Below are 13,775 nucleotides of genomic sequence, written 5' to 3' on the forward strand. Positions count from 1 at the left end.
TGGGTTTAATTTGAGCTACACAAAATATTAATAATATTTTTTTTTTAGTACAAATATTAATTGATTTATTCATTCATCGTTTGTAACTGCTTTTCCAGTTCAGGGTCACGGTGGGTCTGGAGCCTACCTGGGAAACACAATGCACAAGGCGTGAACACACCCTGGAAGGGACTCCAGTCCTTCACAGTGCGACACACACACACACACCTATGGTCACCAATCCACCCAAAAACATGTGTTTTTGGACCGTTGGAGGAAACCGGAGCACCCGGAGGAAACCCACGTGAACACAAAGAGAACACACCACACTCCTCACAGACATTCACTCGGAGTGGAACTCGAACCCACAACCTCCAGGTCCCTGAAGCTGTGTGACTGTGACATTACCTGCTGCTCCACCATGCAGCACAAAAATATGAATTATTAAATTCTTTTTATATGATTTTTTAAAAAGTTAAATTTATGGCTACTGAAGTGTTTAGAATGATCCTGAAACTATATTTTGAGCATTTTAAGGACCTGTTGTCGCATCTGGTGGATCATAGAAATGTACTACTTCCTTGTGGTAAAACATCATGCTGAATGCCCTTCCTTATAACCCTGCTACTTCGGATCATATTAAATGGAAGTTTAATTACCAATATCCCCTTCAAAGGCACATTTTCAGAGAATTAATCCAGAGGAATCTCAACAGGAGCTAAGCATGGATTTATGGAGGATTTTCCAAAATATCTTGATCTTATTTTAATGGATTTTGTTTTTTGGAAGGAACAAATTAAAATGATACAAAATATTTCCATTGTTAACACAAGTGTGCCTTGTGTGCAAAATATCTAAGAACTCAAGGTTTTCTTCCTTCTTATTTTCAAAAAGAAATTGTCTTCCTCCTGTGGTTCAAGTTCAGAGGCTGTATTTTCATTCCAACTGTATAATTACACAGTGAAATGAAACAATAACATATTGCGATTGCGACAAACTGCGATTGTCATCAAGTTGGGTTGGTTGTAACAAGCTGTTCTGTACACAATTCATGTTCACAATTCATGGGGCGTTAACCACGAAACCACAGCAAATAACTTTTTAAATTCCTGTTCTGTAGAATACCCAAGTCTTTTATTCATGACTACAATTGAGTCTGTAAAATCTGCAAAGTGTCGCTGTCCAATTAAAAATATGCCTCTCTCAAAATAATAACTTTACAGCAGAAAAAAAAGTTTCTGCTGTATAACTTTATATATATATATATATATATATATATATATATATATATATATTTTTTTTTTTTCTTAATTGGACACTGACTAGTTGTTTTGGTGGCCTGGATAGAATCACAAACCATTCCTTAGATGAGATTCCCTCATGTCAAAGCACAGAATCAGAAATTGAACTGACTTATGGATAGAGGACTAGAAAACAACAAAAAGGTCAGCCTGTACATTAACAGTTGCAACTGTAGGGTTATTCTTGATAGCCATTTTAAAATCCTGGCCTGGAACCTAGTGTCACGCCCTCGTCCTGTCATGTCCGTTTTCCCCGCCATGTGCTCTCTTAGCACATGGCTCTGTTTGTTGTTGTCCATGTCTCCGCTCATGTCTTGCCTTTCTTCCTCCCCCTCGTTATCTGTCTCAGGTGCCTCATCTGTGTTAAGTATTTAAGTCCCCTTGTCTCACTTCCTCTTGTCGGTCATTCGTTCTCGTTACAATTCAGTCCTGTTGCGTCCATTGTCATGTTGCTCAGTCCAGTCTGTCTGTCCCTCGCTTCAGTTTGTTCTCTGTCTGTTTCCTTCCTTGTGTCTCTCGTTGTCAATACCGTTCAGTCTGTTTAGCTCTCCGTGTTCAGGTTTAGGTCTCTGTTTAGCTCTGTGTCTAGGTTTATCTATTTAGTTCTATGTCTAGGTTGAGTCTGTTTCTCTGTCTGTTTAGTACTCAGTGTTTAGATTTAGTCTGTTTAGTACTCTGTGTTTAGGTTTCGTCTATTTTACTTTATGTCCTAGTTTAGTTTGCTTAGCTCTTTTGTCTATGTCTCAGTTATCTCTCTGTTTTGTTATTCTTTCCTAAATAAATTTCACTGTGTTTTAGCAAGTGCGTCTGCCTCCATCAGTCCGCCCCGCTAATTGTGACACATGGATCCATGTTCAGGTTCGGGAGACCTGTTTTAAAGGATGTACAGTGCCTTGCAAAACTATTCATACCCCTTGAAATTTTCCAAATTTTTTCATGCCACACCCACCAACCTGAATGTATTTTATTGGGATTTTAAATTACAGACCAACATAAAGTAGCGAGTAATTGTGAAGTGAAATGAAAAATGATATGTTTTTCAAAATTTGTATGAACAATTATCTGAAAATTGTGGTGTGTATTTGTGTTTCGCACCCCGAGTCAATACTTTGTAAGACCACCTTCCAGAGGCTGACATTTTTGCCCATTCTTCTTGGCAAAATAGCTCAAGCTCAGTCAGATTGGATGGATAGCCTCTGTAAACAGCAATGTTCAAGTCTTGCCATAGATTCTCAATAGGATTTAGGTCTGGATGTTGCATGGGTCATTCAAACACATGAATATACTTTGAGCTTTGTAAGTAAGGCTGTAAGTTTAGGGTCATTCTCCTGCTGGAAAGTGAACATTTGCCCAAATCTCATCTGACCAGAGTATCTTCTTCCACATGTTTACTGTGTCATGGAAATGGGACTTCTTATGACTTTAAGTTTTCTTCTTGCCACTCTTCCATAAAGGCCAGATTTGTGGAGTACATGTCTAATAGTTGTACTGTGGACAGATTCACTCAACCCACCCAAGCTGTGGATCTCTGCAGCTCCTTCAGAGTGACCATGGGCCTCTTGATTGCTCCTCTAATCAATGCTGTCCTTGCCTGGGCAGTCAGTTTAGGTGGACAGCCATGTCTTGGTAGGTTTGCAGTTGTGCCATACTCGTATTTTTAATAGCCTAATAGCCTAACACTGCTTTACACTACCACAACTTTATCCCTGTCTCATGTGTTCCTTGGTTTTCATGATGCTGTTTGATTAATAAAGTTCTCTAACAATCCTCTGAGGCCTTCATTGAACAGCTGTAGTTACATTGAGAACTGCATACTCTACAAGTGAACTCTACAAAAAATTAGGTGGCTTCTGAAAGCAGTTAGTGATACTGGATTTTATTAGTATTAGATTACAGGGGGCTGAATACAAAATTCATGCCATGTTTTCAAATAGTTTTTTATTAAAAATAAATTTGACATTTATGACATTTACATCAAAGTGAAATTCTGGATGAAACTGAGACTTATGATTAAGGCAAGTGATAGTACAGGTTTGATGCGAGGAACAGAAAGCACATATTTGACAAGAAGTCATACGCTGACAACAATAAAAACTTGATTCTTTATTCCGTGGTCAGAAGATTCCTTGGATGTTTTAGGCTGCCATTTCCTTAAGTCCAATGAACAGTTGTAAAGTTTTTTGTTGCTGATTACATCAACCGTGTCCAACCGCACCCTGCTGATGCACACTAATTGTATAAAAGGCTTCAGAACTTTCTGTTTTGCACACCACCTTGACAGCTTGCAAAGATGCTGAGAATCCTCTACTTTGCCACCTTTGCAGCCCTCGGTAAGTTCTGACTGAACCAAGTTGGGTGAGCATCTGTTATTTTCTGATTAATACCAAATAAAGGACATTGAGTAGTCACGGAAATGTGTGTTTTCTCCATTAAACAGCACTAGGTGACAGTAATGCTGTTCCCTACACAAATGCTACGCAGGGAAGGCTACTTGCCAGAGTCATTGGGGGTTCTGTGTCCACTCCCAACGCTTGGCCCTGGCAGGTGAACACCATCATTAATGCAAGCTAAATCTTGTCAACTAACTAAAACATATATTTCCTGAATGTTAACTCTGCTGATTTTCCTTTCCAAAAGGCATCAATACGAACTCAATCTGGCACGGTCTATAACCACATCTGCGGAGGAGTTCTGATCAGAAAGGGTTGGGTGCTGACCGCTGCTCAGTGTGTGAATGGGTAAACAACCATCTAAAAGTAGCCACTTCTAAAATCTCATGTTTTGAGTTTCACACACTGAACAGTGTCTCTTTGTGTTCTCCTGTGTAGCATTAATGTGGCCCTTGTTGTTCTTGGAGACTTTGATCTGACTATACCTGAGAGGAAGGAACAGTTCTATGGAGTCAGCGCAGTGTACATCCACCCCAGCTGGAACGGTGTCTTTAGTTCAGGGTCAGTTGTAAATTGTTTTTTCTCTTTATTAATAATTGACTTGTCATGTCATCGAAAGAAAAAATGTGCATCTTACAAAACGTAACTTTACAGGAGAGGAATATATAAATAACCTCCTTAATTTACAATGGAAGTCAGTGTTAAATAATTTTATTCCAAATTAATTTGGAGAATTTTTACTGGTCTATTCAACATGAAATTTGCACAGTGTGATTGACAGCTCCTATTTAAATAATGTAGTAAACTAAAAAGCCAAAATTGAGATGCTTGTTTTTCTTTGGACAATGAGTTCTTTGAAGATGAAGTGAGTGCAAAGAACCTATTTTAAAACTACAGTACCTCCACATGTAAAGATCTCTGTAGGTTATTCTCCAAAAACCATCCATCCATCCATTATCTGTAACCGCTTATCCAATTTAGGGTCACGGGTGGTCCAGAGCCTACCTGGAATCATCGGGCGCAAGGCGGGAATACACCCTGGAGGGGACTTCTCCAAAAACCTTTGTGACAATTTTATGAAGGACCTAGACGAATTTGCTTTAGTAGATATGGGTTTTTCCAGTAGGTGTTACCTGTAAATGACCAGTAGTGATTTTCTTACCTCAGGAACGACATTGCCCTGATTCGTCTGTCTTCAGATGCCATCCTGAACACGTTTGTCCAGTTGGCTACCCTACCACCCACTGGTCAGATCCTCCCAGGAAACACATTCTGCTATGTCACCGGCTGGGGGGCCACTCAGAGTGAGTTACAGTTTTTCTCTTGAAGATAGTGTGCTTTCACACATGCCCTGTTTGGTCTGGACGTTCAGGTTTATCAGTTTGTTCTGAATCAAAATAAACAGAACATGCGAAAGGTGCCTAAGAACTTTGTCCAGACCAAAGGATCAAACTTGGTTCAACCAAAAGAGATGTTCTCAGTCTGGAACAAACTGAATCAAAGTCTGATTTGTGTGTAGTGTAAACACACTTTTTGTGTAGTGTGTTTTGTGACATAGCATTGTTCTGCCACTGGGAGAAATTGAGTCATTTATGGTGGTACCAAAGATATGAATAAGGAGCTGCCAAATAAGTAGAATAAGCATTGCATAAAGCGATGCGTGTGTTTGTGTCTTACATAAGGTATATCTCAGTCTAAGCCACACATAAGTAGTAGCAGCACTGGTAAGCAGTAGAAATGAATCTGGACGTCCGCGATCCTTTTTGTTAATAAAAATTAATAAGTTAATGAACTAATAGCATCAAATGTTTATCACACGGTTCTCAACACCAACTTATTTTATTCAGAAGTTCCCTGATAGCAAGGAGATGGCGGACCACTGTTGGCCCACTGAGGGTAAAGTTGGAGGTCCAATAATGTTTTGCACAGCATTTTCTAAGCGGACCACTGGTGATTAAACATAATTTAGACAAAATGCCACATTTTAGCACTTTTCCATTCACAGTCCAATTGATATTTTTTTCCCTTCATTATGTTCTTTTGTTGTGTTTATAAATAAGATTATTAAATCATTTTACTCCTTACTGTGACAGAATATTAAATACAAAAGCACTTTTAAGTACATATTGCATACTTTCAGAAAATGCTGCATAACTTCATAATGCTTGATAGGATCTGCTTAAAATTTGTTAAAAAGTTGTCTTACAAAAGCCTAAATAATCAGAATATGTAAAGTAATGGCTAGTTTCATTCCCAGCACTCAATAATACATTGTTTACATCTAAAATAATTTGTAAAAATATCCCTCTCTCTCTTTCTCATTCTCTCTCATAGCGGGTGGTTATCTCTCTGCTCAGCTGAGGCAGGCTCCGCTGCCTATAGTCGATTATGCTACCTGCTCTAGCAGCAACTGGTGGGGCACTACAGTCAAGACCAACATGATCTGTGCTGGTGGTAGCATCAACTCTGGCTGCAATGTGAGATGAGCTACAGTTCCCTTTCTTATCTCTGTGAAATACACATGGATTCTGAGTGACACTGTTACTAAATGAAACACTGGTCTGGTCTTCTCTCATCATAGGGGGATGGTGGTGGCCCTCTGAACTGTTTGGTTGCTAACAGCTATGTGGTCCATGGAATTACGAGCTTTGTGTCCCCTACTGGTTGCAACACCATCTTGAAACCCACCGTCTTCACCCGTGTGTCTGCCTACATTCCCTGGATTCAGAGCGTAAGTAGAAAGCACCAATACAATGCAAATGTGTCCTTAATTCAACCACAAGCTGCTAATACTTTTTACTTATTGTTTAATTCAATCAACACTTTATCTTCATCAGATCGCTGGCTAAATGGAGCCAAGCAGGGGAGAGAGATGGTGCCATGACCCGGAGGGACTTCAAGAGATTTTTCCTCTTTTATCATCTATTCCAAACATGTAATCAAATTATCGAATATATATATCCACATGATTTACTGCATTATAAAAGCAATAAAAACATTTTTATGTGTCTTTATGTGAGTCATATGGTAATCAGTGTTTAGTTCTTTGCTTTCAGGCTTTTAAGGTTCTTGTGGAACAATTATATTTCCTTATTTTCTAACACAAACCAACCAATGTATTTGACACAGTCAAATATATGTATTTAAAAATTTCAAGCATTCAAGCAAAATATTTCCATTGTTAACACAAGTGTGCCTTGTGTGCAAAATATCTAAGAACTCAAGGTTTTCTTCCTTCTTATTTTCAAAAAGAAATTGTCTTCCTCCTGTGGTTCAAGTTCAGAGGCTGTATTTTCATTCCAACTGTATAATTACACAGTGAAATGAAACAATAACATATTGCGATTGCGACAAACTGCGATTGTCATCAAGTTGGGTTGGTTGTAACAAGCTGTTCTGTACACAATTCATGTTCACAATTCATGGGGCGTTAACCACGAAACCACAGCAAATAACTTTTTAAATTCCTGTTCTGTAGAATACCCAAGTCTTTTATTCATGACTACAATTGAGTCTGTAAAATCTGCAAAGTGTCGCTGTCCAATTAAAAATATGCCTCTCTCAAAATGATAACTTTACAGCAGAAAAAAAAGTTTCTGCTGTATAACTTTATATATATATATATATATATATATATATATATATATATATATTTTTTTTTTTTCTTAATTGGACACTGACTAGTTGTTTTGGTGGCCTGGATAGAATCACAAACCATTCCTTAGATGAGATTCCCTCATGTCAAAGCACAGAATCAGAAATTGAACTGACTTATGGATAGAGGACTAGAAAACAACAAAAAGGTCAGCCTGTACATTAACAGTTGCAACTGTAGGGTTATTCTTGATAGCCATTTTAAAATCCTGGCCTGGAACCTAGTGTCACGCCCTCGTCCTGTCATGTCCGTTTTCCCCGCCATGTGCTCTCTTAGCACATGGCTCTGTTTGTTGTTGTCCATGTCTCCGCTCATGTCTTGCCTTTCTTCCTCCCCCTCGTTATCTGTCTCAGGTGCCTCATCTGTGTTAAGTATTTAAGTCCCCTTGTCTCACTTCCTCTTGTCGGTCATTCGTTCTCGTTACAATTCAGTCCTGTTGCGTCCATTGTCATGTTGCTCAGTCCAGTCTGTCTGTCCCTCGCTTCAGTTTGTTCTCTGTCTGTTTCCTTCCTTGTGTCTCTCGTTGTCAATACCGTTCAGTCTGTTTAGCTCTCCGTGTTCAGGTTTAGGTCTCTGTTTAGCTCTGTGTCTAGGTTTATCTATTTAGTTCTATGTCTAGGTTGAGTCTGTTTCTCTGTCTGTTTAGTACTCAGTGTTTAGATTTAGTCTGTTTAGTACTCTGTGTTTAGGTTTCGTCTATTTTACTTTATGTCCTAGTTTAGTTTGCTTAGCTCTTTTGTCTATGTCTCAGTTATCTCTCTGTTTTGTTATTCTTTCCTAAATAAATTTCACTGTGTTTTAGCAAGTGCGTCTGCCTCCATCAGTCCGCCCCGCTAATTGTGACACATGGATCCATGTTCAGGTTCGGGAGACCTGTTTTAAAGGATGTACAGTGCCTTGCAAAACTATTCATACCCCTTGAAATTTTCCAAATTTTTTCATGCCACACCCACCAACCTGAATGTATTTTATTGGGATTTTAAATTACAGACCAACATAAAGTAGCGAGTAATTGTGAAGTGAAATGAAAAATGATATGTTTTTCAAAATTTGTATGAACAATTATCTGAAAATTGTGGTGTGTATTTGTGTTTCGCACCCCGAGTCAATACTTTGTAAGACCACCTTCCAGAGGCTGACATTTTTGCCCATTCTTCTTGGCAAAATAGCTCAAGCTCAGTCAGATTGGATGGATAGCCTCTGTAAACAGCAATGTTCAAGTCTTGCCATAGATTCTCAATAGGATTTAGGTCTGGATGTTGCATGGGTCATTCAAACACATGAATATACTTTGAGCTTTGTAAGTAAGGCTGTAAGTTTAGGGTCATTCTCCTGCTGGAAAGTGAACATTTGCCCAAATCTCATCTGACCAGAGTATCTTCTTCCACATGTTTACTGTGTCATGGAAATGGGACTTCTTATGACTTTAAGTTTTCTTCTTGCCACTCTTCCATAAAGGCCAGATTTGTGGAGTACATGTCTAATAGTTGTACTGTGGACAGATTCACTCAACCCACCCAAGCTGTGGATCTCTGCAGCTCCTTCAGAGTGACCATGGGCCTCTTGATTGCTCCTCTAATCAATGCTGTCCTTGCCTGGGCAGTCAGTTTAGGTGGACAGCCATGTCTTGGTAGGTTTGCAGTTGTGCCATACTCGTATTTTTAATAGCCTAATAGCCTAACACTGCTTTACACTACCACAACTTTATCCCTGTCTCATGTGTTCCTTGGTTTTCATGATGCTGTTTGATTAATAAAGTTCTCTAACAATCCTCTGAGGCCTTCATTGAACAGCTGTAGTTACATTGAGAACTGCATACTCTACAAGTGAACTCTACAAAAAATTAGGTGGCTTCTGAAAGCAGTTAGTGATACTGGATTTTATTAGTATTAGATTACAGGGGGCTGAATACAAAATTCATGCCATGTTTTCAAATAGTTTTTTATTAAAAATAAATTTGACATTTATGACATTTACATCAAAGTGAAATTCTGGATGAAACTGAGACTTATGATTAAGGCAAGTGATAGTACAGGTTTGATGCGAGGAACAGAAAGCACATATTTGACAAGAAGTCATACGCTGACAACAATAAAAACTTGATTCTTTATTCCGTGGTCAGAAGATTCCTTGGATGTTTTAGGCTGCCATTTCCTTAAGTCCAATGAACAGTTGTAAAGTTTTTTGTTGCTGATTACATCAACCGTGTCCAACCGCACCCTGCTGATGCACACTAATTGTATAAAAGGCTTCAGAACTTTCTGTTTTGCACACCACCTTGACAGCTTGCAAAGATGCTGAGAATCCTCTACTTTGCCACCTTTGCAGCCCTCGGTAAGTTCTGACTGAACCAAGTTGGGTGAGCATCTGTTATTTTCTGATTAATACCAAATAAAGGACATTGAGTAGTCACGGAAATGTGTGTTTTCTCCATTAAACAGCACTAGGTGACAGTAATGCTGTTCCCTACACAAATGCTACGCAGGGAAGGCTACTTGCCAGAGTCATTGGGGGTTCTGTGTCCACTCCCAACGCTTGGCCCTGGCAGGTGAACACCATCATTAATGCAAGCTAAATCTTGTCAACTAACTAAAACATATATTTCCTGAATGTTAACTCTGCTGATTTTCCTTTCCAAAAGGCATCAATACGAACTCAATCTGGCACGGTCTATAACCACATCTGCGGAGGAGTTCTGATCAGAAAGGGTTGGGTGCTGACCGCTGCTCAGTGTGTGAATGGGTAAACAACCATCTAAAAGTAGCCACTTCTAAAATCTCATGTTTTGAGTTTCACACACTGAACAGTGTCTCTTTGTGTTCTCCTGTGTAGCATTAATGTGGCCCTTGTTGTTCTTGGAGACTTTGATCTGACTATACCTGAGAGGAAGGAACAGTTCTATGGAGTCAGCGCAGTGTACATCCACCCCAGCTGGAACGGTGTCTTTAGTTCAGGGTCAGTTGTAAATTGTTTTTTCTCTTTATTAATAATTGACTTGTCATGTCATCGAAAGAAAAAATGTGCATCTTACAAAACGTAACTTTACAGGAGAGGAATATATAAATAACCTCCTTAATTTACAATGGAAGTCAGTGTTAAATAATTTTATTCCAAATTAATTTGGAGAATTTTTACTGGTCTATTCAACATGAAATTTGCACAGTGTGATTGACAGCTCCTATTTAAATAATGTAGTAAACTAAAAAGCCAAAATTGAGATGCTTGTTTTTCTTTGGACAATGAGTTCTTTGAAGATGAAGTGAGTGCAAAGAACCTATTTTAAAACTACAGTACCTCCACATGTAAAGATCTCTGTAGGTTATTCTCCAAAAACCATCCATCCATCCATTATCTGTAACCGCTTATCCAATTTAGGGTCACGGGTGGTCCAGAGCCTACCTGGAATCATCGGGCGCAAGGCGGGAATACACCCTGGAGGGGACTTCTCCAAAAACCTTTGTGACAATTTTATGAAGGACCTAGACGAATTTGCTTTAGTAGATATGGGTTTTTCCAGTAGGTGTTACCTGTAAATGACCAGTAGTGATTTTCTTACCTCAGGAACGACATTGCCCTGATTCGTCTGTCTTCAGATGCCATCCTGAACACGTTTGTCCAGTTGGCTACCCTACCACCCACTGGTCAGATCCTCCCAGGAAACACATTCTGCTATGTCACCGGCTGGGGGGCCACTCAGAGTGAGTTACAGTTTTTCTCTTGAAGATAGTGTGCTTTCACACATGCCCTGTTTGGTCTGGACGTTCAGGTTTATCAGTTTGTTCTGAATCAAAATAAACAGAACATGCGAAAGGTGCCTAAGAACTTTGTCCAGACCAAAGGATCAAACTTGGTTCAACCAAAAGAGATGTTCTCAGTCTGGAACAAACTGAATCAAAGTCTGATTTGTGTGTAGTGTAAACACACTTTTTGTGTAGTGTGTTTTGTGACATAGCATTGTTCTGCCACTGGGAGAAATTGAGTCATTTATGGTGGTACCAAAGATATGAATAAGGAGCTGCCAAATAAGTAGAATAAGCATTGCATAAAGCGATGCGTGTGTTTGTGTCTTACATAAGGTATATCTCAGTCTAAGCCACACATAAGTAGTAGCAGCACTGGTAAGCAGTAGAAATGAATCTGGACGTCCGCGATCCTTTTTGTTAATAAAAATTAATAAGTTAATGAACTAATAGCATCAAATGTTTATCACACGGTTCTCAACACCAACTTATTTTATTCAGAAGTTCCCTGATAGCAAGGAGATGGCGGACCACTGTTGGCCCACTGAGGGTAAAGTTGGAGGTCCAATAATGTTTTGCACAGCATTTTCTAAGCGGACCACTGGTGATTAAACATAATTTAGACAAAATGCCACATTTTAGCACTTTTCCATTCACAGTCCAATTGATATTTTTTTCCCTTCATTATGTTCTTTTGTTGTGTTTATAAATAAGATTATTAAATCATTTTACTCCTTACTGTGACAGAATATTAAATACAAAAGCACTTTTAAGTACATATTGCATACTTTCAGAAAATGCTGCATAACTTCATAATGCTTGATAGGATCTGCTTAAAATTTGTTAAAAAGTTGTCTTACAAAAGCCTAAATAATCAGAATATGTAAAGTAATGGCTAGTTTCATTCCCAGCACTCAATAATACATTGTTTACATCTAAAATAATTTGTAAAAATATCCCTCTCTCTCTTTCTCATTCTCTCTCATAGCGGGTGGTTATCTCTCTGCTCAGCTGAGGCAGGCTCCGCTGCCTATAGTCGATTATGCTACCTGCTCTAGCAGCAACTGGTGGGGCACTACAGTCAAGACCAACATGATCTGTGCTGGTGGTAGCATCAACTCTGGCTGCAATGTGAGATGAGCTACAGTTCCCTTTCTTATCTCTGTGAAATACACATGGATTCTGAGTGACACTGTTACTAAATGAAACACTGGTCTGGTCTTCTCTCATCATAGGGGGATGGTGGTGGCCCTCTGAACTGTTTGGTTGCTAACAGCTATGTGGTCCATGGAATTACGAGCTTTGTGTCCCCTACTGGTTGCAACACCATCTTGAAACCCACCGTCTTCACCCGTGTGTCTGCCTACATTCCCTGGATTCAGAGCGTAAGTAGAAAGCACCAATACAATGCAAATGTGTCCTTAATTCAACCACAAGCTGCTAATACTTTTTACTTATTGTTTAATTCAATCAACACTTTATCTTCATCAGATCGCTGGCTAAATGGAGCCAAGCAGGGGAGAGAGATGGTGCCATGACCCGGAGGGACTTCAAGAGATTTTTCCTCTTTTATCATCTATTCCAAACATGTAATCAAATTATCGAATATATATATCCACATGATTTACTGCATTATAAAAGCAATAAAAACATTTTTATGTGTCTTTATGTGAGTCATATGGTAATCAGTGTTTAGTTCTTTGCTTTCAGGCTTTTAAGGTTCTTGTGGAACAATTATATTTCCTTATTTTCTAACACAAACCAACCAATGTATTTGACACAGTCAAATATATGTATTTAAAAATTTCAAGCATTAAGTATTCTGACTTCTTACTGGAATTTTGCAATCAACATTAAAGGGGATGCCTACAATTGTAGGGAAACGATGTTCTCTTTGATTTGTTTTCATTCAGAAGTTTTGCATCTTTTAAGGTGCAGTGGTTTGTTAGAGAGGGAATAAAATATCTATTAAGTTTTATTCACGGTTTGAATTAACAAATTGTAAGTCGAGTTGTTTAGTTTTGTAGCACTGTCAGTAATGCAGTTAGCTGTTTACTGAGTTTGGAGACATTTCCACCTTAAGTGATCCAAAAGAGCAAAAAGAAGTCAATATTATCCACCTATGGAGCAGGAATAAAGCAATAGCCTCATCTCGGTTCATGCTTTTGAATGTTTGGAGTTCTCTATGTTGTCTAAAAAATCCAGATGTCTTTCTTTGCCACATCAAGACATTTTTTTTACCCTTTTGATGAAACTGGGGCTTTGTAAACATTAAACCAGTTTTGAGGTCCAGAGACTGGAGCCTTAGGAAATGAGGAAACATCCTCAGAATTTTATAAAAAAAAAAAAATCATTTAAATTGTGAATGTCGCCATTAAAATTCTACAGTAAGTCTCTTTGAAATTCCTGTTCCACTTGAACCAATGTGGGTTTAATTTTAGCTAAACAAATTTATTACAAAATATTAATAATTATATATTATTATTATTATTATAATTATACAAATATTAATTGACGTATTCATTCATTGTCTGATCGGGGTCGCGATGGGTCTGGAGCCTACCCGGGAATCACTATTCACAAGGGAACACACCCTGGGGGGGAGGTAAATTTATGGCTAACTCTTTGGACCAGAACTCTGCAGTTTACGTAAGCACAACTTACGTAATCAGCTTCATAATTCTTGAATGCCTGAATGTCTGTGCGCACC

The 13,775-nt window shown here is 38.7% G+C and overlaps 2 protein-coding genes across 2 annotated transcripts; both read left to right on the forward strand.

Moving 5' to 3' along the window:
- Positions 1-3,548: 3,548 nt before the first annotated feature.
- Positions 3,549-6,764, forward strand: LOC136686266 (elastase-1-like). The gene is made up of 8 exons (XM_066659934.1): positions 3,549-3,610; positions 3,718-3,824; positions 3,918-4,018; positions 4,109-4,231; positions 4,838-4,974; positions 6,005-6,147; positions 6,252-6,401; positions 6,508-6,764. The coding sequence occupies exons 1-8, from the start codon at positions 3,571-3,573 to the stop codon at positions 6,517-6,519; spliced, it is 813 nt and encodes a 270-aa protein (XP_066516031.1). The 5' UTR covers positions 3,549-3,570; the 3' UTR covers positions 6,520-6,764.
- Positions 6,765-9,595: 2,831 nt separating this feature from the next.
- On the forward strand, positions 9,596-12,820 carry LOC136686262 (elastase-1-like). Its single transcript, XM_066659926.1, has 8 exons — positions 9,596-9,659; positions 9,767-9,873; positions 9,967-10,067; positions 10,158-10,280; positions 10,887-11,023; positions 12,054-12,196; positions 12,301-12,450; positions 12,557-12,820. Exons 1-8 carry the CDS (start codon positions 9,620-9,622, stop codon positions 12,566-12,568), a joined length of 813 nt encoding a protein of 270 aa, XP_066516023.1. The 5' UTR covers positions 9,596-9,619; the 3' UTR covers positions 12,569-12,820.
- The last annotated feature ends 955 nt before the right edge of the window (positions 12,821-13,775 follow it).

This window comes from Hoplias malabaricus, chromosome 2, assembly GCF_029633855.1.
Source record: "Hoplias malabaricus isolate fHopMal1 chromosome 2, fHopMal1.hap1, whole genome shotgun sequence".
NCBI lineage: Eukaryota > Metazoa > Chordata > Actinopteri > Characiformes > Erythrinidae > Hoplias > Hoplias malabaricus.